This window comes from Larimichthys crocea, chromosome VII (genome assembly GCF_000972845.2).
Source record: "Larimichthys crocea isolate SSNF chromosome VII, L_crocea_2.0, whole genome shotgun sequence".
Taxonomy (NCBI): Eukaryota; Metazoa; Chordata; class Actinopteri; family Sciaenidae; genus Larimichthys; species Larimichthys crocea.
The window spans coordinates 22,142,245-22,167,492 of record NC_040017.1 but is presented as its reverse complement, the minus strand read 5'-3'; the positions used below and the strand labels follow the sequence as shown (position 1 = coordinate 22,167,492).

The window sequence follows — 25,248 nt, the reverse complement described above, 5'->3', positions numbered from 1 at the left end:
TATGTTTATTTAATTAATATTTTGTCTTGTCCTGTTCAACATTACAATTAAATTAAGACTTCTTGAATGTGCATCAGAGCCAAATTCATAACTGTGAGCATGAACGCCAATGCTATATTGCAATAATATTTTCATCAGCAGCTATTTTACCAGATTCAGCACTGTCTCCAAATCTACCACGGACGTTTACGGGACGTCAGTGAATGCAGCAGGAGAATGTCAGGGATGATAGTAGCGGTGAGTCCGGCCCCTGGGTGGGGATTTGTGTGATTGATGGTCACCTCCCGAGAGTGTTTCATGGACTCGCCCCCTACCCGCCCCTCTCTCTCTCTCTCTCTCTCTCTCTCTCTCTCTCTCTCTCTCTGAGCAGGAATGTGGAAACGGGTCCAGTCAGTCAGCTCAGCTCCGCACGTCTCTGCACAGCACAGGAGTGAATAATTGATCTTTGCCTCGGTTAAATATATTGATGAGGAGGAAGTGATTTGGATTCTGCGCTCACTCTTTTTTCTTTTTCTTTTTTTTCTCGTGGATTCCCATTCTCAGGACACATCCCTCTCTCTCTCTCTCTCTCTTTATTTTTTCCTCGACTGAAGAAAAGTTTGCTCTGAGACACAAACACAGCTGGAGGAGTCGGCAGATGGAAATAACCTCTCAGTGTCCACCGAGCGCACCTTATTCCGGAGCTCTCCCAACATGTAAGCTCAGTTCTTCTTTCCCCTTTTTTTCCTTTCCCCCCCTCTCTCAGTCTTGTTTTCATTATTCACATTCCGACAGTGTGAGCACTGCGATAATACTGCGTGTTCCGTGAGGTCACCCCTAACGAAAAATCACTATTCTGTAGTGGCTGCTCCTGCAGGGACTCAAGTGCGTTTCTCCAAGTATATATGTGCAGTTTCCAGCAGCTTAGTGGTACTAGTTCATCTAATATTGCAGCCATATAGAGGGGTGACTATGTGACTGTCATTTAAAAGTTTATTATGGGGGTTCCATTGCTTTTCATTATACATTATTATGTATCTAAATGCTTACTTAATGTTCCTTAATGAAAGCTTTGAATAAATAATTGAGATGGAGAATAATCTTTGACCCAAGCTTATCAAACTTGAGTTGGTTATTTATTATCAGATTGTATTATTATAATAACTATGCCTCTTGTTTTGTTCAGTCTACTCCTGCATCATTTAAGAAAAGTCTTCAGTACTTCACAATGATTTTCCTTCACTTGGAGTCTTTCATATCTGTGATTATAGCTGCACATTTCACATCAAGCTGTGATTTTGTTCTTGTTCCAAAAGATAACAACTTGTTACCACCACACATGATTCTTCTGTCCGTGCTCAGTCTGGTTTCTCTTCTTCCTCACAGGGACCCGGAGTCACTGAGAAGGTGAAGACTGCTTGTGTGTTAAATGCTCACTGCGAGGCTTCCCACAACAACAGCGACTGCTCATAAAACTGCTGTTAGTTCAGTGACTGTGTGAACTCGTTCGGGCAGACTGTTTACCATGGCGTCTAGTCTGACATGTACGGGTGTTATCTGGGCCCTGCTGTCCCTGCTGTGTGCTGCTGCCTCCTGCGTTGGCTTCTTCATGCCCTACTGGCTGCTGGGTACACAGATGGATAAGCCCGTGTCCTTTGGTACCTTTCGGCGCTGCTCCTACCCAGTGAGGGACGAGGAGAGGCAGGCCACGGTGATGCTGGAGCAGTGTGGGCGCTACGCCTCCTTCAACGGCATCCCGAGTCTGGAGTGGAGGATCTGCACGGTGGTGACGGGCGTGGGATGTGGCCTCCTCCTGCTGGTGGCACTCACAGCTCTCATGGGCTGCTGCATCTCTGATCTCATCTCACGTACAATTGGCCGTGTGGCCGGCGGCATCCAGTTTGTTGGAGGTGAGTTCACATTCTTGTGTTTGTACTGATAACCAACCCAGACTCCTCCACCATCTCCACAATGAGGTGAATGGGTAGCTCTGTTCTGACCGAGGGTGCTCTCTGATTTAAATTAAGACGAGATCTGTGAAGTTTAACTACAAGAAGGCTGCAGATTCTTTATAACTTCTAAGATATAGATGTCTGTAGAAGAACCGGGCTATAATTAACTCCTCATCAAACTCGGTTTGAACTCTCGGACACAAGTGTTGTCCATGAAACAAAATCACATTGGTGAGGAAACAAGGCGGCATTGAAATCTTAATAACCATGAAGATTTCACCTCTGGCCAACTTTTCTTGGCCAACAAACCTGCTGTCTGCCCAGAGAAAGCTGCCGCTTCCTCAGATACTCGGCTCCACAAGAAATGAAAAGTCTCCCAGTGAGATGTGTCATGTTACTCGTTTAATGACGTTGGGTCAGTTTACATTTCTTCTAACTCATGACTGCAGTTTAAAAACAACACACACCCACAGTTCTGCACATTGCTTTTATTGGACTGGAGTGAATTTTCGAAAGAATGTCCTAGAAAACAAAGCACTGCATTTAGAAAACTCAATTGTTGATTTCGTGTGTGTGTGCTAAAAGTGTTTCATGCACGTTTTGTGAATGACTTTTGGTTTTTGGTCCTGTTTATGAAAGCTTGATTTGGGCTCACATCCTGTAAATAATGTGGAACATATAATTTGATGAAGAAAAAACAGCGCTGAGTTTCATAATACCTCTTTGTATTTTTACTCCAAACATTTTTCTTACTCTTGTGCAGCAGACTTTTGGCATCAATTCATATTCTTTGTTTTTGGTTTGATTGATGAAATGATGGAAAACTGAGCCTCATTTGGTCTACAAGCGTGACCAGAATATGTCAGTGTGATTTTGTGCCCTGGGGTTGATCCACAGTGTGCACCTTTCTTAAAGTTGAAAAGAAACCCACGCCCTTTGTCAGGCTCTTTACAAAAATAGAGTCCCGTCCACGCTGCAGCTCTGACTATAGACATGTCTTTTTGTCTGTTTGTTTGATTACAGTTAGTGGACACGGATCTGCACGGCACCAGCTTTTGTTTATGTGTGCTGTCGGTTTTTTCACATGTGTTCTCCCGGGACGTGAGGTCTGAGGGAAGGCTTCCATTGAAGCTGCAAGTTTCTCTGCCCTAGTTTAAGAAGCTGTGGCGCTCCAACCCTCTCATTAACTCAAAAACGTTTGCTCGCATACTGTGGCTCACCGCTCTGCTATTTACAATCCCAATCACTTCAGTTTGGCTTTAAAAAAGAAAAAAAAGTGATGTGACAGAAAAGCAGGTTGCAGACAGATTTTGACAAAGCTGCCAGGTTTTTCAGAAGGATAAATCCACAGAGGGACCACCACAACGTGCCATGTCCCAGTTCTAAAAGGCTTAACTACTCAGGAACACCAGTATTAATGATGTATAATATGGAGGATGATTAAGGTGAAGGCTGGCTGGTTTATTCAGAAATGTGCACTTTTAAGGGGAGAGCTCCTTTTAAGCTCAGAGAAACCCCGTGCACACTGTACTAGCATTACAGCAAGCTGCTATTTTGGGTCCTAGGATTAAAAAAAAAAAAAAAACCCTGTCTGTCTTTCTTGCGATTTCTCTCTTTTGTGGAGTCACAAATCCAGACACGCATGAATTCAGACGGAGGGAGAGCTAAGGAAGGCGGGGTACAATACGAGGGGCACCGCTCAGTATATATTAACTTGAGTTCTGGTGAGCTAAAAGGCAGAGATGTCTCAGAAGGGTTAATTGGAAGTGACACGATTGGGGAGATCAGTGGGCTGCTCCGTGTACCGTCTTCTATCTCGTACAGAGCGAGTAAATGTCAAGGCATGCAGACGGAGGTAAGTTCAGAGAGTGAAGAAGAAAAACCTGATGATTGAAACATTCGGCGATCGCTTCTTACTAACCGAGAACCTCGCTGAGAAATGAAGATCTGCGGGGAGAAATACTAAAATGTGTGCCGAGAGATAACATAAAATCTCAGTGATTAGCAGCAACAGGGAGCGGGAGCAAATGAGGCGAACAGTCGCTGAGGCAACACGTGAATTCACCAGATGCAGGAGCCTCATGGTTCCCCCGTTGGATGCCGTTTTGTGTTTCCTCTGCTCCTATTGTAGACCGCTAATGAAGACTGTCTTACCAGAGAGGAGGCCAGGGCCTCTGGGCTGCCACAAGTAAAACATCCACTTTATATCTCCCAGCAATGTTTTCTCAATCCCATGAACCAGATTAGAGCTGAAAGAATTTATCAGTGCAGTCCTGACTGAAAGAAGAACTTTGAACAGTAACTATTATTGTTGTCTTATACTGCTGTTTTCTCCAATTCTTCCAGAGCTTGTTAATTGGTAATGACAAAGACCCAGATTTCCTCCACAGACCAAAGAGTTTGAGTCTTAGTATGAGACTATGAGACTATTTGGCTCATGAATCAAAGGCCTGAAAACTTTGTGCTGCTTACATTAAACAACTGCCTTCACTGTAGTTTCTTGTCTTAGTTATCCAGCGATGCAAGCTCCAGAGGACTGTGGCACAGATGGGAGGTTGAGACATTAAAAGATTCTTGACATGGTTTGGATTTGGTTGTTAGGAGTTTTTGATTTCCCCTGCAAAGCTTTGCCTTGGCTTTTGGGTGCCCCACGCAGAGAAGGAAGAAAACTATTTGATATTTGTTTTAAAGATGTATGTCTGTTTTTACATAATAATGAACCCACCTCTAATGTATGCTTCCGTGTCCTTTTTTGACTTCATCTATTTCCTCTCTGCACATTTTCCTATTTGATTGCCTCAAGATGACTGACAGCTTGGCAGACTCTGTGATTGGATGACTGGTCGGCTCTTTCGCCAATTAAATATTAGGTATATTGATGGGCGCCTCGGGCATCGCCAAGTCAGTTTTTAATGGGCTTTTTTTCCCCCCCATCATACTGAGATACTACTTTAACTTTATAATATTTCTGATCAGTGGGGGCAGATAAAAGTGAAATGTCACCGACTGTGGTGCAGTTGGAGTTTGAGAAAGGAGTACACAGAAGTCAGAGTTTGTGTGAACTCCTGTGCCGAAAGAGGTGCATGCCAAATTTTGAAGAGAGGGTGCAGGAAAAGCAGGTTGAAATGGTTTTGTCGCCGTTGTAGCTATGCCTACACTGTGCACCATCTGGTGTTCTTATTATATAGATTGAATAGTGGAGGTCAAAGTATTTCTTTTCCCCTATATGCTTGACTTTTCTTGCAGTTCTCACCGGCTTTGTTGCTTATTGTAGATGTTTCCTGATGTCCATTCGGTAACATGAATTACAGATTTTGACCCATTTTATTTCACTGACAGATAAATAATAATAAAACTGCTGTGATCCAAAAAAAAACAAAGCTTCCAAAGGTTGATGTGCAGCTTTTGAAGACCAAATAACATCACTTGTCACCTTAAGAGGAGGCAGTGATGAAGCATCGTGAAACGATCCTGAAATCTCTCAAAAATATTGCCTTGACCCACCGAGAATGTCAGCCGGATTGAAATCGTTTTAGCTCTTGATAAAAATGTCATGAACTCCTCGGGGCTGGAGGATAGCCCATGGGCTATATTTTATTGAGAAGGTGTTGAACTGATGCGTCCTTGAAACTCAAAGCGAAATAGCAAAACAATATAATGCATGACAGGCTCTACTTTAGGTTTTAGGGAGTTTGTTAGGACTGTATGTAGGGTACAAGCGGAGGACTTGATATGAGCTGCTGCTGTTTCAGAGGAGGTGCGGACCTATGAGGGGTAGTATTCTCCAGGGGATGTAAAAGTCTGTAACAGCTCAATGCAGCATATTTCACTGCCATGAGGGGAGGTTGTGGTCAGCGGGGAATCTAATTTTGTCTGTCATTGTTGCACTGTGAACAGTTTCGGGAGGAATCTTCAATGCCGTCGGTGTGGGATGGGGGTACAACTATTTATTATTGATGAGAGACATTAAATGACTTTTACATTAAATATAACCCCCGTGTCCTGTGACAGTGCTTTGATGAAGTACGATGAGAAATTTGTGGGTTTCTGATGCTCCCGTGTGAGGTCGTTCAGAGTCATTTATTTGACATACGAGAATTTTTGACCAGTTTCACAGCTTTTGGTTTTGATTCGAAGAAATGGCAAAAACTTCAAAGACGGCGCAAGTATAAACAGAATTTTTGTTAGCGAGACTTCATTGTACACGAGGGGGATTTCTTTTTCACGGCACTGTGCATCACAGTGAAGATCAACGCTACACTTTACACCCATCATCACACAACAGTAACAGAGATACAGCACACCCAGCACATGACAACAACATGAAAACACGACTTGTAGCTCTCTCCCTCAGCGAGTCACTCTGTTTCTTAATAAAAAATAGATGAAACCATATTAGGCTTGAACAAAAGGACATGTTTGTGGTTGGGAAACAATGCGGCACAGTCGGGTCGAGCCTCTGCATTGTGAACGGGCCTGTTGGCCGCGGTGGTTGAATACTTTCCGCACTAACCTCCACTCAAGCTGCAGCTGATCTGAACTATCAAATAATTGGCTGTGTTGCCTTCTGGGAAAGCTTCTCCATTTCGTTTTCTGGTTGATTTGCTCTGTTTACACCTCTGTGCCAGCATCTCGTTTGCCCACGCTGGTTTGGGTATGTCAGTAAATGAACAATATGAAGCTGCAGAGAGGACACGCTCATGAAATATGTTTAAGTCTGGCTCTCCGGGACGTTTTTAAGTGTATCGCTTTCTTGAGTAGGTCTATTGTTCCCCCAGAGGTCACCTGTAACATATAACATATAATACAGTATTCTGGTCATGTGCTGTTCAGGTCAGATGAAATTAAATTTACCACATCTGTCTTGCACCACCTCTGTAGCTCAAAGTGTATGTCAAGGGCATGAGCACGAGCGATAAATTTAAAGACATGTAAATAAATTACAGATGGGCTGCCATTGTGGCTTCCATAATGTTGCCAAGGGCTATTTGGCTCAGGAGTGTGTTGTCCTGTTTCAGAGCCATACCAGCACAGCCAGGAGCTTTGTCCTTGTGTCGGCTTTGTGAGTTCTTGCCAGCTGGATCCCGCCCAGTCCCAGAATGTGTGCTTCCACTCCCCTCTCACAACCGGCACTCATTTTCAAGAGGTACAGCAAAATGAAATAGCATCCATATGAGGAAGGCTTTGGGATAAAGAGCTCATTTTTCCAGGGGAATATTATGTCTGGAGCAGTGTCTCTGACAGTCATTGTTTAATGGTGTCGGATCACGAGACATTTCCAAGGCAATGAGTAAATATTCCCTGACGTGCCGTGCTATCCGTCTACGTTCAGAAATCATCTGTATTCCTGCCTCCTTGCCTGGCTGCCAGTTTGATGTGATGATGATGAACTACACTGTCTCATCTGCCATGTAGGCATTGCATAGACTAATAAGATAGCACCAGCCTGTATGTTTGAGGGGAAAAAAGCCAGGCCTTTTCACCGCGGACAAGACTTTGTGAAATGGTTTTTGTCTTGCTCTTCGTTGCTTATGTTTCCGGTCACTGATGGTTATGAAATGGACATCTCTTCCTCTGGGTTGATTGATCACCTAAAGTGCAGACCACTCGCGCAACACTGTAATGTGCTCATTCAGCCCGCCAGCTATTTTTGCTCAACATACAGTTCTCTCAAACCCCCACCAACATCACCGCAAGGGTGTTTGGAGTCAGAGAGCAGTGAAACGTAGCCTGTGCAGCATCGACACTCTATTTTCTCCAACACTCTGGTCTATCTTTTTTCTTCAGCCCTCACTTTCTCTCACACATCCTTTCCTGCGCCTCTTTTCTGACCTTTCAGGGTTACTCCAGTATTCATTTCAGTGTTCTCAGTCTTTAACTCTCTGTTTCAGGCTTGTTTCACCTTTCCCCTAATTCTGCTTTCTGTCCACCCTTCTGTGTCCTTACACTCTCATTCCCCTCAATCTCATCCTGCCTCTCAAAGTGGCTGTCTGCAAGCGGGGGAAAAATATATATTGGGCCAGTACCCAGTGACCCAAAGAGTGGACCTGGTCTCAGTCAGAAAGACAGAAAGAGACAACGGATGAAAAAAAAAGAGAGAGACAGAGTAACAGAGAGAAACAGGGCGGAAAGCCCGGCATCAACTGGGATTTAATTTTGTCAAACAGGAAGTCTGGGGAACCAAAGGACAGACAGAAGGGTTATTTCAGTCTGCTCCTCTGTTAAGTCATTGTTTTCACTGCCATAGTAGCAGGCGTGCTGCATATCGAGTTGGTTTTGTCACTCGGAACAGAACTGTTCCAGAAAACGTGTCTGGTGTGTCTGCGTTCGTGTCTGGCATTAATGCAGCTGTGAAAACACAGAGCAAAGGAAACCCGACAGTTGCGGGGAATGAATGAATTCAGGATATAAATGAGCGCTAATCGTTAATTTGGAAGTAATTTGTCAGGCAAGAGTGTCAGAGATTCATTGAGTTCAGCTACTCGAATGTAACGATTCTCATTTTGGTTTTGTTTTATTAGTCAGACAAAACAAGCAGTTTGACTATGGCCTCTGGGAAATTTGGATGAGCAATATTTAACTGATTTTCTGGCGTCTCATATTGCAGAAAGGGAGATTTCCATTTGGTTTTATTACAAAGCATGTCTCTGTGCTGTGTAAATACTGTGAAAGTATCAAATCCACAGAAAAATACATACAGACCTTATTTAAAAAACGAGATGTCGAGACTTTTATGAGGTTGTGAGGTCATAACTAATACAGTCACCTCCCTGCACAGCCAACCCAGAACCGTCATCCAGGTAGAGTATTCAAGGATTCAAGGATTCAAGGATTCAAGGAGTTTTATTTGTCATTACAACACATGTAAACATGGGATGATATGAAAATTGGTTTCCCCTGGTCCCGGAGCAGCCCAATATCAAATATAAAATAAAATATAAAATAAAATAATATATATATATATATATATATAATCTCATACTTGTGGTTGGCTTGGCCTTGCGTCAGCCAATCAGAAAAAAAGGCAAAATGCAACTGAAAACTATACAACAAATACATCATGTGAATACTAGAACTTCAAATAAAACACCAGAAAAGTGTAAAATATTGGCCCTTTTAGAAGACTAAACCATGTTAGCAGCTCTGTGAGTCTGCTTATGCTTTATGTTGCAGATGCCGATGAAAAGTGGGCATGTTTACCATGTTCACCATCTTAGTTTACTGTGTCAGTTTGCTAATATTTTGTTCAGTCGCATGAAAAACCAAGAAGTACACCAGAGGATTGTTTTGGAAGTACTGTAAAAAAAAATGTGGTGTCGTTACATAAAAGTCAGTGGATCACCAACGTTATTCATCCTAAGGGGGGGACATAAATGTCTGAACCAAATTGACAATACATTCAAAAGTTGTTTTGTTGTTTTATTTTGGACTGGAAGCTGAAATCCCTGAAGTCATCCCGCTTAAAAGTGAAAAACTGACATTGTTAGTCGAAGCCGCAGACACATTCATTTCGTCGTGTAGTAGTTTGTGTTCTGATGCGATTTCACAGGATGTTCTCTGCTTTAACAGAGAGGCCGAGGGAGACATTGTTAACACATATCACGTCTTTGCTTCCGACACTTAAAACAGCGAATATGTGCGAACTGGATGAATCACCGCTCAGACAGATGCTCAACAGATGGCAGAGGCTCAGCTTCTATGTATCACCGGTGACACGCGTTGTGGAGGGCATGTTTGATGTCACTGCCCTTCGCCGATACTTACAGTGAGCAATACTTTAGTCACAGGTAGAGATACGAGAATAAATTCCTATCATGTGGTTTGTCATCCTCCTCATTTCCGTGGCAGGTAAACCCCATGGTGCCAACAGAAACACACAGAGAGAACAAAGGAAAGGACAAAAATACATGTTTTCTTCACCACATGTTATGTCTAATTAGGAATGAAGAAGATGGAAAGCCAACATTTGACCTGTTAGGCATCTCTGAGGGAGTCAGAGGCCATGAGTCGGCTGAATAAATTAATAAGTATGGATTGGGTGGATTGGGCCTGAGCCCTGTGGGATAAAGTAGTTTGCTCAGTATTCATACCCTGTTTTACAGTCTCAGAGGCACTGTGCTTTTAACACTCCAGTTAATTATACCCTGTTCCTCCTAGTGAGGGGGAATGTGGGGTCAATATTCCTTTTGTGCCGCCTTCTCGTAGGTCAAATAGCAAGCCGGCGAGGAAATAGAATATGGGCTGAATGTATGGAGACAGATCTTCAAATAAAACGGCAGCGCAGAATAGCCCGGAGAGCTGTTTATTTTGGTGTAAAGGAATCCACAGTAATTTCCTGTCTTTAGCTTCTTTACCCTCAAGCCATGCTGCGGATACATTTTTAAAATTGTTAAACTTCCGTATCAGAAAGAGGCAATGCGAATACCCCGCTAAAGAATCGCTCGTTTTTCTTCTTTTCTCCACTTTGACTTGTTTAATTTGACTCACTGCGTCCGAGTATTTTTCCTCCCATCTTATGCCTGAAAGGCCAGGAATAGCATTAACAGCTGCATTAAGAGCTGGAGCTCTAATGTGTGGAAAAGGGCAGCCTCTGTCTCCGGGAGAATTAGATCAGGGTCAGTGTGCAGAGAAACCTTGGCCCTCGCTGGGTCACTTGAACACATGTGGTTGTGTTGCCAGACACTGAGGACAGGTGAAGGTGATGTAAAAAGCAGCTGAAGAGCAGATCAAAGGTGGACGGGGGCAGTCAGCCGTACACATGTATTGGTCTATCACCAGTGGCCTGCTGACTGTTAATGACTTAATAACAGTAGAGCAGCATATGTGAAAAGGACGTGTGCTTTATTATTCCTCTGTTGTTCTTTGCTGTGTCTCTGTGCCTGTAGATCAGCTTGCATGTCGCTCAGTGCTCGTCCTGTGTGCTGGGGACATGCCCTGCCTCTTCTGTCTGCCGTAAGTAATGCCGGGAATTCAGGGTAAATATATTCTGTTGCCTCCCCCAGCCCTCATAACTTCACCATCCTCGACACCACTACAGGTTAAATTTAAGGCTTTTAATGCGCGCTCTTGCATGTGTTGCACAAGGGAGAGTGTTTGAATTGAATAAGTTTCACAGCTTTCCTTTTTTGTTGTCGCTACAGCAGCGGGCTGAAATCTATATTTAGCTTGTGATTGTGATGTGAATGCCAACAGAGTCGAGGATTTTTTTTTTTTTCCCCCGTTATGAATTCAGCTCGTATAAATTAGAGGCGGCAAGACTCTTGAGAGAATGAGTGTTTGTGAGTTTAGTGATCAATACAAATAAGACTTCATTTGAAGGAGCAGAATGTGCATTGTTGGCTTCTTTTCTTTCTTCTTTTTTTTTGAAGCTTTGCAGAAACACACCATCAAAGGCACCTTGGCACGGTAATAAGCAAAATGTCACTCCTGTCATTATCGTAAAATGACAACCCTGTAATTGTGCCTCATGAAATTATGTCTCAGGAAGAAAAAGTGTGCATGCCTCAGTTTTTTTTTTACAGGGCTGACACAAGCCGAACAATAATCGCCATTTTGAGGCCCTCGGCTGTATTTGTGGAGAGTTGGGGAGGGTTTGGTGTTTGGGTGGAAGGCGACACAGTGTGACTCCAGTTTTGCTTTGCTTCCCAGACTCTCATTCCAGCTGGTCAGCAGCAGTTGGGTGGGCTCTCCCATTATAGGATCTGGTTTCCAAAGCAGCAGGGGGTGCAGACCGAAAAGAGAGAGAGACAGAGAGAGAAAGACAGACAGACAGACAGAGAGAGAGAGAGTCAACATTTGAAGAAATCCCCAGAGTCTTGTAGTGGTCAGTGGTCTGTTGCTTAAGATAATCTAGTTACGCTGCACATTGCCTTTAGATTCAAGAAACAACACGCCACCATTCTGCTGATAGTCAGCCCGACTCCTAAAGTCTATTTTTACCCTCCATTAACAGATTGTAGTCAAGCCACAACAGTTAAACAGCACCTTGATGGCTGTTCTTCCCATGAACCCAAAGAAAAAGAAGAATATTCAGCAGCTGCAGTAAGACATACAGTAAACAAAACCCGGCAAGAAAGAGCTTAAAGTCAGACATTTACCCCATCTAGCCTGCAGACTAAGTTAGTGAATGTGCTCAGGGAATAAGAGGCCCTGAGACGTGACGCCCATTCAGTTTACCATAAGACAGATTGGCTGGATATATTTTGAGCGCTCTCTCCAAAATGCAGGCCTGTGAAGCATAACACAAGGTCTCTGGAATGCACAAAGTGAGTTTCATCTCGGAGAAAGCCAGAGGAGGCTATAAACAGGAGAGAAGATGGGCTCGAGCCATATTTGTGTGTGTTTATGAAGATCAGCAAGAGCTGATGGCCATATATAGGATTGTTGGGGAAAAACTGCTTGGTGAGCTGTATAGAGCTGCCTGAGGTTTGGAAGCTATTATGAAATGCCATGCAGAGACTATTGGTCTAATGAATAAACTGGAAATAAAATAGTGTGAGTCCAAATCTGAGGAACTTACTTTTTGGCATGTTGCGTCAGATGGCACATAGCTGTATGAATGGTGGGGATAATGATATCAGCAGTGATACCTTATCTCTTTCCTCACCTGTTATACGAGCAGAGAACATTAGTGAGACACTCTGCCCTCCGTGCCCGCTCCACTTCTTCCTTTGCCGCTTTCATGCACTTTATTATCATCGGTCGGATATACTCTTCTCTGGTTTCACTTTTTTTTTTTTCCCCGCTTGACTCGTGTGTGCATGTTCTTTTTTGCTCGAACAGAAACAAAATGTCACAGAAAACTGAAATGAAAAGTGAAAGCTGAGAGTTCTGCTTCTTTCCAAAGGGAGCCTGGGAACAAAGGTAGTCTTTGATCCAGTAGAGTGACTTTGCTCTCTGCACTAATTCTGGGTCTGGACCAGTCTGAGCCTCCTCCCCTCTTCTCAATGTTGTTCTCTCAGGCTTGACAAGCCAACTGCACCCAGTTCCTCTCCCAGGGGCTCGCTGGGGGTCCTCATAGCAACAGTGATCTGGCTGTAATTACAGTTACCCCAGAATATTACAGAAAGTTTTCTTGAGGGTGATTTAGAGTCACACTGTGACTCAATTCAGGGTTTTTTAATCACATATTCTGGCTATTGCTCGAGCTGGCTCACGAGTTGATGTGTCTAGTGGGAGATGGTGTGTGGATGAATCGAAATGATTAAACGTTAGTTATTCTGTGGCTTTATAAACTCGGCCAACATAATGAAAACACCAATCTTCAGCTCCAAGATAATGCACGCACTGACCACTATCGTTTCTCTGCTTTGTGTTGTGGCGTTCAGTTTAAATAAATCATCGCAGGACAAAGTAATCTAAATCAAGAGCAAGAATGGGATCAAATTTACATTTTCTGGGCAGTGTCTCAGCTGTTTTAGTATCCGGTATCTGAAGAAAGTATTGATTCCTTTATGAAATACACAAACCACAGTCTCCGCAACCTAGTGTTCTCGCCTGTATGGAAGCACCATTACACGGGCAGATTGGAAGGAAACCGTAAAGCTTTTAACTGACTCAACTAAAGATGAGGATGTCACCTGTTAAGGTGAAGCAGAATGGAGGATTTGTAATTACGGAGTGATTATACGTGGAGCCAAGCCCTTGGGAGGAGAAGCGTATTGCCGGGCTGCCTGTGATATCGCTCACATCTACTTATCTCCTACACCTCCAGCTAAGACTTGATCATTAGTGAATGTGCCACTGTCCTGATAGTGCTGCTCTAATGTTGGCCCCCTTTTGTCGGCATTCCCCTCAGGCCAACTTCTTCTCCTGTCTCCTGTCTTTCTGCTGGAGCACGTAAATGCAGGAAAATTAAAGATATGGCTTTCATTAGAAAATTGTCAGAAAGGAGTCACAAATTGAATTTGGCTCTTCGGCATGGCGCACGCTTGATGTGATTATTTCAGGCCGAAATTACTTTTATTACACAAATAAAAAAAGGGAGATTCAGCTGATTGCTTGTCACAGCGGCGTAGTTTCCTGGACGCAGCGATGGCAGGTTAGAAGTCGATGTTATTTTTCCCCGAACATCGCTGAATCTCTGAGACCTGCTGGATCAGGAAGTGAAGTCCTCCAAAGCTGTTCTGCTCAACATGCCTCAGCCTGACCGTGATGCGCTTCACCATCTGACATTTGAAGATAACCTCAGAATAAGTGGTCGGTCGGAGTATGTTTTTTTTTTTTTCCAAGCTGAAAGCACTCAGCCTCACTCATGATGGATCCCGAATGGCTCATCATGTGCAAAGAGGAAGATAATAAGAGCAGAGAAGTCACAGGCACTCAGGCCTGCTGATAACATCGTGCAGACTGTCAGTCACACAGCAGATCGGACTAGGCCTAGGTTGTATTTTTTGATTGCCAGCTTTATATCGGATTTTAGATTTGATGTTGTGCCAACATCTTTCATTCACAGGCATCTGGAAATGAAATGTTACACAACACTGTCTTTTGTAGGCTGTAACTGCAGCAGCTGTCTGGTGTGAGGTGACAGAGGTGGCTATTATAGATGTAGGTGAGTTTGACATCCGTCATTCAGTACAGTCACGCTGCACGTCTCCCATAAAACAATGACATCGAGGCTGTAGTCTGTAAAGCATCCGGTAAACTGACCCAGGCTGCACGCACAAAATGTCAATAAAAGCAGAGACAGTCGAGCTGCGTGCAGAGACCCTGCAATAACCTGCTGCGATCTGGCCACTAAATGTCCATTATTATCACAGCATCTACCCTCCAGCCTCCGCTGTGTCTGGAGCTCTGAGATGATATAGTTTCTACTTCCTCGGGCGATGCAGTTGAAGTTGAGTTATCCGTTATTTTGCCTGTCAAAAGAGCTGAGAGACAACTGAAAAGCATGTGGACTCGTTGGCCGTTGATCTGTGCTGGTAATGTCCTCCAGGACATGAGCAGGATTTTATTATGAATCTTGGCGGATGCATCCTGCATGATTAGACCAACTGTTGGATCAGACTGCAAAGCGCACATCATAATGAAAATCAACCGGCTATTCGACTGGTACATCTGTCTATTCTGCAAAGGGGTTCCAATCAGCCTGACTGCAAAGAAAGGAGCTTCTTTTTTACTCTGGATGTTTACACTACTGAAGATTTTCCTACTATCTATCACCATAACTGCACTGAATATACCTTGACACGTTGTTAGCCAGTTATCTGCTGGAGTGGAAAAAAAAATGACACCACCTAAACTGAGCTGAACTGAAAATAGCCTCTTTTTTTTAAAAAACAGCGTACAGTGTTTATGGGTGGAGTTACTCTCTAAAGCTGCCAGCAATCATATAACTGAGACATATTAATATGACTGTATTCACAGCCATTTTAGGACTGGAAATATGTGGTTTAACAGGACAGGAAAAACAGCAGGGTCTGAAATGAAATGCCAAAGGTTTTAAAAGGAAATCTGACAGCTTATTATTTTAAAGAAATGACTTAATTAAAGAGTTTAGATCTTTCATTCGCTGGTGTGAATCTCACTCTCTGCTTTTTCTTCTAGCCCTCGACTCAGAGGAGAAGCGTACACAACAGGCGATTGAATTGAATGGCAAATATATGGTTACTGGTCAATCCACAGCTTTGTTCTCTATTCTCCAGAGACATTTGCACTGAAAGACTTGAGAGGAGCTGAACACTTTTTCCTGAGCGGTTGTCGGGCCAGATACTGGCAACTGGTGCGTGGAGATTTCCCCGGTGGCACGCATTCAGTTTGAAAAGACGCATTTAAGACGCGCACATCACTTCGGAGGGAGAAGGCACTACTGTTTTGCCGTCACTTTCAGCACAGTTGCTCTGAAGTAGAACATGTGATAGAGTGATAACAGCTAGTCAATAAAGCCCAAAGTAAGAACCTTTAGATAGACAAATGATGTAACATAAACTTCTTTGGGAAAGAGTTTGTGATTTCCTTCAATGGGTTTCCTTCCTGAAATCTAGTCAGAATCTCCTTTGGGACCCACAAACATCCTCTCTCTTGGAAGACAACTGAACAAAACAACCATTCAAAGCAGACTTGTAGAGAGGTATCATAGGGACTTAAAGGTGTGCTGTCCATGAGCCAAAGCATTCGAGCAGGCGTCCTTCCCACTGCTTATTGATGGGCTCTCAGCAGGGTGTTGCTGAGTCTGGAAGACACCTGCCCTGAGCCACAGCAATCTGTAATCATGATCAAAGCTCAGATCCGTCAGCTGGGAGCCTGGAAGTGTCCTTGCTCTAAGCTTTGTTGTTCTGAGCGTGCTCCTCTCCCTTTGGCAAGCCCCGCAGGCAGTTATACAGGAGGCGAGTGGGAGTTGTGGGGACAGTGAGTGCAGGTTGGAGACAGACAAAAGCAGGCACCAGGCCCAGGCTCGCGACAGGGGTGTCTGCAGGACTTATTGATCTGTGAAAAGAGATATACGTCCTGTCCTGAGCTCGTGTCAGACCACTATTTGTCACCTGTGATGATGAGCAACTCTCTGCTGCCTCGCTGTGTACTCTGGATTTGTTTTATACGTTTTTTTTTCTTCTTCTCACACTTTCTGAGAAATCTTGATCTACATTCTTCACATAGCACTTCGTTGTTCTCTCTCTGACATGCAGCCATTGACCTTCTGCTACCCAACAAATGATTGATCTTACACCGCACATCTAGTAATTAAGGAACCCCCCTCGCACCTTGGCTAAACATCACTCTAACATCCTCCTCTATCTCACCTCTTTGTGATAATTACCCCGTTGTTAGACCTTGAGCTTGAGAAGTAACACCCAACCAAGGGCAACGTGTCGCGTGCAGAGCGGGGCTGTGATTCATTGGCATGTATATGGATGACTATATATCTTCAAGAAGCGGTAATAGGTGGGGGCGGGGAGGTGAACATGGGGGAAAATGGGGTGCTGTCGCCTGAGTGGCTCCTAATGTGATCTTTCCAGTGATAATATTAAACAATTTGAAATCCGATCTGTTATCATTATGTTCTAATGGACCAAATGATACAAATGAAAAGCCTAAAGCTGCACATGGGGTTTTCATGATCAATATTTATATGCAGCTCATTTCCCAGAGCCCAAAGTGACACTTTCAAATTGCTTGTGTGTGCAACTAACAGCCCAACACCCAAGGATATTCAGTTTAAAATTATATACACAGAACAGAGAATGCTACAGTAATTTTCTGTTGCTTGAATCATTGATCATCTTATATGTATGTTACTTTTTTTCAAACACTGGATCACATGTTGCCTGCTCCACCTCTGAAACGCAGAGAAACACCGCCTCCAACATCCCATTGCTTTCTGCTGTGGCACGTCAACTGTGATCCAGACCTAATCTACCAGCCCAATAGTGAGGTCCCTGCGGGGAGCCTTGGGGCCCCAGGCCAGCACCATTACCTCATCCGTCTTCAAGACAGGCTACAGGCAGGGGCCAGCCTCGCGCCTATCTTGTCGCGCTTGCATATGCAGAGCCACGAGGGAATGCTGAACCCTGAAGCCTTCATCTGGTCACCAGGTGGGCACCGGAGCAGTGGCCTGTCTCTTCCCCCCATGCTCTGTCAGTCAGCGTGAAAATGAAAATCTACGGAGACGGCCATTTTTTACCCACGGGGAGCCACCAGCCTCCTCAAGCAGGCGTGACCGTGCTCACACTCAGAGGTGACTGTGAGCAAATACCATGGGAAGCTGTGCCGTTTCCTGTTTTTTCACTTCAGTACCGTTTAGTTTTTGAAGCTGCTCACATATCACGCACGCATGTTTACTGAAACAACATTTGATATTTTAGTTTTTCTTCCTGTTGTAAATTCTAGTCGCGGCTTTGTCACGTTGCCACGTCGGCGCAAACAGTCAGTCTCGCAGTTATCCAAACACATGGTGCAGAGGCAGCCAAAGACGCTCCCAATCAGCGCGTTTGTTCTCCTTTACGCTAAGAGTTTAGGAAGACAAAGAACTGTTTGCCATTCATTCGGGTGCTTTTTGATTGTGTTTCCTCACACAATGCATCCATCTGACTGTAATTCAGAAGCTTTTCAGTCTGTTTGACAGCACTGTGTGAGTCTTTAGAAGTCAGTACATGAGCACTTTTGCGTGCACATTCCAAATCAAACAGTTTATTTTGATTTCAAACTTTATTATCAACTAGAAACTTTTCTCTGAACATAAGTTTTGCAGAGAACTCGATAACTAAAACTTCATTATACAGACTGCTGATGTTTTGCATTCACTCTATCATTAAGTCTCCACACCATACTGCAGCACACAGACGGCCGGACCTTATGGTGAGTTATTTACTCTGCCAAGTACACTCAGAAAGTCTTGCAATTGTGACAAAGTGAATGACATGTTGCCCCTGACAAAGCTGCTGGTGGCTGAGCTCTTTGTTTGTTCCCTTTCGAGAGGAAGTCAAATACAGCTTCGGCAAACTTCAACATCGCACCACAGTGAAGGAGCTGAGGCCAGATTAGAAATATTGACAATTTAAAGTTTTTTTTGTTGTTGGTGTTTTTTTTAGCTGAAAAAATAAGCCATGAAATGAGCAGCTCGTCTTTAACCTCTCCTCCCTCGTCTCCCCCTACTTCTCTCTGCAACAGCACACCGAGTAAAGAATACATTAGAGGGTAATGAAATAAGGGCATTTAAAAGAAAGATTTGAATTGAGTGTCAGTCATGGGTAGACGATCACATTACCAGTTGTCCGTTGCAATGACTTTTCTCCTTATTAAGAGGTATTATGATCTCCTCTAAAAAGTAATTACTGTGGAAATGGGCTCATGTCTGTGCTGCTGAAAGGTTCGGGCAATATACAGAGATTTTTATTTTGCCATATTGCATTTTCTTGTTGTCTCTGGTTTTATGTCGGTATTCTTTGAGGCTTCATTAGATCAGAAAATCATCTTTTGGCAGCTCAGCTTTCCTGCCCCACATTTCCTGTGGAGCGCATTTACATGAAATCAAAGAAATTGCCACCTACACTTGCTTCATTTGCAGGTACAAATCCTTAAAAAAAAAAAAAAAAAAACTCCTTCACATCTTTATATTGACTTAAAAGGAGACCCAGAATTGGAAGTCAGAAGGTAAAATGTTTTATAATCAGCCTCTCCTCCTCTGCGCCCCAAACCTCAGCTCCACTACCTCCGCTATCAATCCCCTCCCTTTCAGTTTCAGGGGGCTGCTGAAGGTTGATGCGAACTGGGACTGGGGGAGGGTTGTGGAAGGAAAGGGGCTCTGGAGGCCGCCCGTGGAATCTTTGCATACCACCAGAGAAAGTGGGAGGGATTTTTACACCTCCACAGGCTCCAGACTCCCCCCTCCTCCCAAAGCCTCCCAGCAAGCATCATAAACCGTGCAGCAGCAGCTGGTGTCAGAGAGAAAGACGGAGAGAGGAACAACATCCTGCTATCTCACTTACCATCTTTTTTAAATAAAGGCCAGTGAGCAGGGTGGATGGTTTGTGGGGAGGTAATACACAGACGAGCGGAAGATGTGTGGCATCTATCCCTACAGCGATTCACCAGATGGAGCAGATCTAAATCAAGTTCCCCCTGCTATAAATACAATGGAAAACAGGCAGACACAGGGAATAATAAGCGGCAGCATATGCCGTGGTCAACCTCTGTGGGTAGAAAGGAGTGCTATTCCTCCATGCTTTGCATTTCTGCTCTGAATTCATCCATGAAGGCGCTCAGTTTAGCACGCACCACAGCATAGGAAGCTCTGGCAGCAGGACATGCCAATCTCACCGGTGGCCCTATTTCAATGTTTTCTCTGGTGAGGAAAAACAAGTTGTATCCAATTAAAATGAAGTTATGTGATAAAACGCTGCATTCACCTTTATGGTCTTGCAACTGCTCGATATTACAAGATACTCAGTGCCTTATAGCTTTGTAATTAAATGTTGAACAAGGGGCTAGTTGGGTTTAAAGCTGCTGTGGTTGTTTTTTTTTTCATTCTTCTTCTTCCAGGCTATCGGGTATCATAATCTGTGGATGGGTGAAGGAGGGTTTTCTTTGTTGGCCCACAAGGATCAATTAAGGCATCAGGAGGGAGAGACAGTAATAAGACATGTAATGGAAGGTCCTTGTTCCTTGGGGAACAGTGTTAGATTCATCATCGCCTCATGTTCACGCATTTATCACTGGCACATTACAACTAGTAATCAGTCACAGATGTCTGGGTGGTGCTGACTCGCTGTCACTCTTTATGTCTTGACACTGACACAGCACAGTTACTGCATAAAGCATTGAATGTATGTTCCTGCAAGCTGCAGATTATCTACGTGAACATCAGATAAAATTAATTAGATAATCAATTACAAGATTGCAAGATGAAATTTTATAGTATCTTTAAATCATATAGGGGAAGGTTTTCATCGTAAAATGGGTCAAAACTGAATAACCCGATGCCTGTGACATGGAAAGATACATCGGTAACAGAGTCCTATTCGAATGGAGCTTCCTGTTGAGAGTAGCAGCCTCCAACACATGAAGTGTGATCCTGGGGTATGTGAATGTTTCATCTTCACAGCATAACACGTACTCCACGTGCCCGTCTGCCACCAGACAGAGTTGGTTAAATCTATTTGCAGCTTTCTCTCCAGATCTGGTTTCGCACTTCCGTTCACAAGTTGGTTTCATCCGAACACCGCTGGTGCTAAAATGGGGGAAAAGCTATTTGTCAGTGCAAAAATAAATAAATATATATATATTAATTAAGGTCTGATGTTTGTATTCCTTCCAGCCGATCACAATGCAGCTGAGCTGAGGAGCCGATGGGCGAGTTTATATGTTGTGTTGCCAAGGTGAAGTGCAACAACAGCTTCATTTCAACAGTTCAGTACATACTGACCCAAATACTGCTGCGCTGCACCTTGTAATTTCTGCATTTTGGAATAAAATGGTTTTCTCACACAGCCAAGCCACGAATTTCATTCATTGTGGTCTGGCAAAAAAAAAAAAAAAGAAATTCAACCACGCTGCACAACAGTAGACTGACAGTGCTCTGCTTCACTCATGCATCATTATAAACCCTCTCCTGCACTTGACTGGATGAACACGCTGCTCAACTTGGCTGTCATTGGTCTTTTCACGTGACAAAAAAAACCCAACAACACACAGTTACTCTGCAAAACAGTTATTGTTAGCGACTTTCTCATGAATCATCCAGCGAAAAATGGTCAGGAGTGACTCCTGCGGCTAAAGAATCACTCTGGATTATACCCACAACACGTAGTTAAAGTCGTTATTCACCAGGAGGGTTGAGAGTTTTGACTCATGTCATCATCTAAACTGTTCCCCGTAGTTCAGTGATTGGTTTGCCAGCTGTCAGGCTCAGTCAATTCTCAGTGGAGGAGTTTACAAGCTGTAGGCTGGAGTAAGGAAGAGCATTTCAGGAGCTATTAGTCTTCCAGGAAAACTTTTTACCTCCGACTTCCTCCTCTTATCAGTTAAAGTAAAGCTGCCTTTCTCTCTTTAGCTGATATCCTCTTGGTTTACAGTTCAGTTCAGTACACTCACTATTTTACGCTGATATGTTATGTCCCACTATTCAGTAGAAAAACTGATTTAAGGGAAGTTAGGGCACAATTTCATGAGCTCATAAGTCTTACACAAGATATTTTTATTTTTGATGAAGTATGCACATTTTTTATAGCTTACTTGTATCTTTACTTTTCAGAAGAATGAGGACTCTAAACCTTTTATCAAGTGAGCTACACTGATTCACAAAGAGACTGGAAAACCTTCCTGAGGTCAGAGGCCGAGGCCAGCAGCAGATGAACATACCACCTGTTATCCAGTCTGTGTACATTCTGCTAATGGCTCTGCTGCCTCGCCGCGCTCAGATCGTATATGAAGCGATGTGTATCTGCATCTTCTACATATAGTAATAAGACCCTTTTTGTAATCGGTTCAGCGGATCCTTCGAAGAAAAAACACACAGAGCGGAGACGCTGTGAGTCTTGCGGAGCGCTGCCTGCCTAGTTGGCCTTGCCATATGGTGTTGGTGGATGAGCCAGCGCCTAGGGAGGATGCAGCCGTATGGTGGCAGGAAATGCACGCACACAGCAGTATGCCGAAACAAGACAGAAGAGGAATGCAAGTCTCATTGTTGCGATGCAAAAAGAAATAACAGAGCCAACGCGCAGTACGTTGCAGTATGACAGAGACAAATGAATGAGAGGATGAGAATGGAAAGGGTCAGAAATGACCTTCAGACTAAATTACAAAGTGCAGAGTGGTTCATTTGTTCTGTCCGCCGCCATAAAGACTAATGTCTTTTGATACATCACTGTGCATCTGCGTCTTTTCCCACTTGCTTCCTGTCCCATTAAACATCGTAACAAAAGCGCTCTGATAAAATCTGTTTTCCTCTGAAGCGACACACGCTTCTTATTGAATTCAGCCTTTGCCACCGTCTCATCAATGACACCGCGAGTCAGGTCCGCCGCCGCTTGACATTTTAAAGGCATTTCTGTACGGCTCTCTGTTACCCACTTGAAAAAAAAAATGATTGTGGAGCTTTCAGAGGATTGATGAGGGACTAAAAGCCCCCGCAGAAACAAGCCTGAGGAATCTGTTAGTAGCAGTGTATGGGTGGGTGAGTAGGTGGGGATGGTTCTCTTGTATTTGGTGTGACCTTTTCAGAATGACTCTGAGGATTTTGGTGCCATCTGTGCCCTCCGGGTACCACTAATCCCATCGCTGCTACACTCAGCAGTAATAGGTACCTTAAACCTTTGCAACATGCCCCTGATCTTACACACACACACACACACACACAGAGGAACACACTCCTTTCTTTGTGGCTGCTTCCACTGCAATACATCTCATATATCTCCCTTTGCATTTTTTACTTCTTCTTGCATTAGTGTCATTGTGCTCCAGTGTGATTTATAGTTAATGCTTACTCGCTGCTTTTGTGCGGACATTTTGTCAAAACAAAGGAGATTTTGCTCGAAATAAATATCAGTTTGCGGTTGTGTAATACTTACTGCTCGTACCCCTGAACAAACACACCTACGCATTCAGTTAACATTTAGAGTTAGACTTTTCAGAGACATAAAATAGCTTTTTCATCATCTTGAATGTACTACAGCTGTATTTATTATAGGTCCTGTTGCTGCTTTGTTGGTTTCTCTCCATCTCAAAATGCATTTTCAGCCAGAGCTGATCCCTCTTTATTCTTTTGTATTCTCTCTTAACCCCTGCCGGCTGAACTTTGAAGTCCTCCCTCCTTTCTAAATGAAAGTGCTCTGCCTGGGTGTGTTTATTGACTCACTTGTGCTGTCACGTTCATGCTTATGTGCCTCCCATGCCTGGTCTCTGAGAGAAAAATGCATCTTTTGAGACAGAATACTGTGGCCCCTGCTGAGAGAAAGCCCTTTGGCTACATTGACAAAAACCGAACATGGTGCAAAATGAGATTCCAATCCTGTACCGAAACCGCAAATAACCAAGCATTTATGAATTAATTATCACATGTGAACAGATCCTTTTGTAAGCACACGCCTCCTCACTACCTACCTAAACTTAGTCTTGATGTTGGTGCCATTCTCTGTCCCTGGCGACTTAATTTCACTCTGCACTCTGTGTCAGGAAAGGTTTAGCAATTTGTTTTGTTTGACACTTGCTTCGGCAGCTTAGTTTCCTGTCAAGTGTGTTGCAGCTACTGGAGGTTTTTTCTGCTTTTCGTTTCGTGACTGTTCACCTCATTTTCTTCTGCTCTGCATTCCCCTGTGTGGAAAGCCCTACTCTTATGCCCTGACTCTGTTTTCCTCCTTACTCACTCGGTGAGTGAGATATAGCGGATGATCAAAGTCTTTTTTTTTTTTTTCCTCATTGTGTTGGAGGAAAACAGAAAGAAGCTTCAGGATATGACACAGCTTTTTCCCTGGTATATATATATATACGCTCTGGACTTACAGCTTCATATTATTCACCTTTGTTTTGTTTTTGTTTTCTTTAATTATAATTAGTTTTATTGCAACGCCTTCAAATCGGATCTTTCCCTAGCCATCAAGAGACCACTTGAAGCGAAACAGAGGAGTATAAATGGCGATATTAAACCCAGGGGAAGTCTTTTTTTGCCTCTGTGTGATCATTCTCTCATAATTTCAAATCATTTCCAGAGGTAGGACTTGACGCAAAGAGAGTTGTATTTGGAGTCAACGCGATAGCAGCATTATAGAGGAAACACAGAAGACTGACAGTCCAGCAGTGAGAGGGAGAGGAGTTAAGCCAAACTCTGCTGGATCCGTGCACTGTGGCTCTATGCAATATTTTATCCCCGCTTGTGATTTATTATTGGGAAGCTTTCATGCAGGACAGGGTTTTTTTTTTGGTGTTTTTCATTAAACTGGCTGAAGTGTGTAAGTGCTTCCCTGAGGAATGATTCATCACTGGTTTGCCGGGACGCAACCAAAGCTCGCCTCCCTCTAACATATGAACCATTGGAGCGGCCGGAAGAGTTTTCTGCCAGGTGTCCCCTCTGGTTTCTGCTGTTCATTCATCTCAACATTGATTTTAATAGTTGGGGAGTTGGGTGTGTGTGTGTGTGCGGCTTTTGAGGGAGGGATGGTCTGCAGGCTACAAAGTCTGATCTCATTTATATATTTTTCTATAGCTGCAAAGGAGAAACACTATATTATAACGCAGCACAACAACACTCCCTGGGTGATGAATTGTGGGACAGTCAAGCCAAAAGTCCGACTCAAATGTACCTTCTTCTCCTGCACAGTGCAGATCTTTGCATGCTGGCGACATCACAACATCTGCAAATAAAGATCTTAACACTGAACTCTCCAACCGATGTTTGCCTGTGATCATCAGATCAGTAGCAGAGGAAAGACATGGTGACCTTCAGGTTTGGGGGATGGGGCTTTTTTTCCCCCCTCTGTAGGGACTTACCCAGTAGGCTGAACTCAACCTCTCCTCCATCAAGAGTTCCCATGTTCCCAGACACCAGCAATTGTGCTTTAATGAATTCACTGAATACTAATCAGACAGCCTAAGTCCAGGGGGTGGGGCAGGGCTTGACACAGACAAGGTCCTAGATAAATATGCAGAGGAATTCTCTTTCCCGTCGTCATCACATTCCTTCTGATTTAGCAAAAATAAAATTATGGTTGTTGCCTTTGAGATATCTCTGTTTAGTCTGGTTTGCCGCTCGGGTTGCCGTCGTGCTTCGTCTGACAGTTAATACGCTTGTTTGTCTCATTATGGAGTTGTGACAATTCTGTTTTGATTTAGCTTGTGTCCTGGGGATACCCTGTGATTGTTTTGTCCTCGCTGACTTCAAATCGCT

At 43.7% G+C, this 25,248-nt stretch overlaps 1 protein-coding gene across 1 annotated transcript in view; it reads left to right on the top strand.

The window, feature by feature from the left end:
* The first annotated feature begins 345 nt into the window (after positions 1-345).
* The window catches only part of lhfpl6 (LHFPL tetraspan subfamily member 6), a 40,999-nt gene continuing 16,096 nt past the window's right edge, over positions 346-25,248 (top strand). Inside the window, exons 1-2 of the mRNA XM_010738794.3 lie at positions 346-695; positions 1,366-1,889. Of these exons, the coding sequence (XP_010737096.1) occupies positions 1,505-1,889 (385 nt within the window). The 5' untranslated portion in view covers positions 346-695; positions 1,366-1,504. The remainder of the gene's footprint in view (positions 696-1,365; positions 1,890-25,248) is intronic.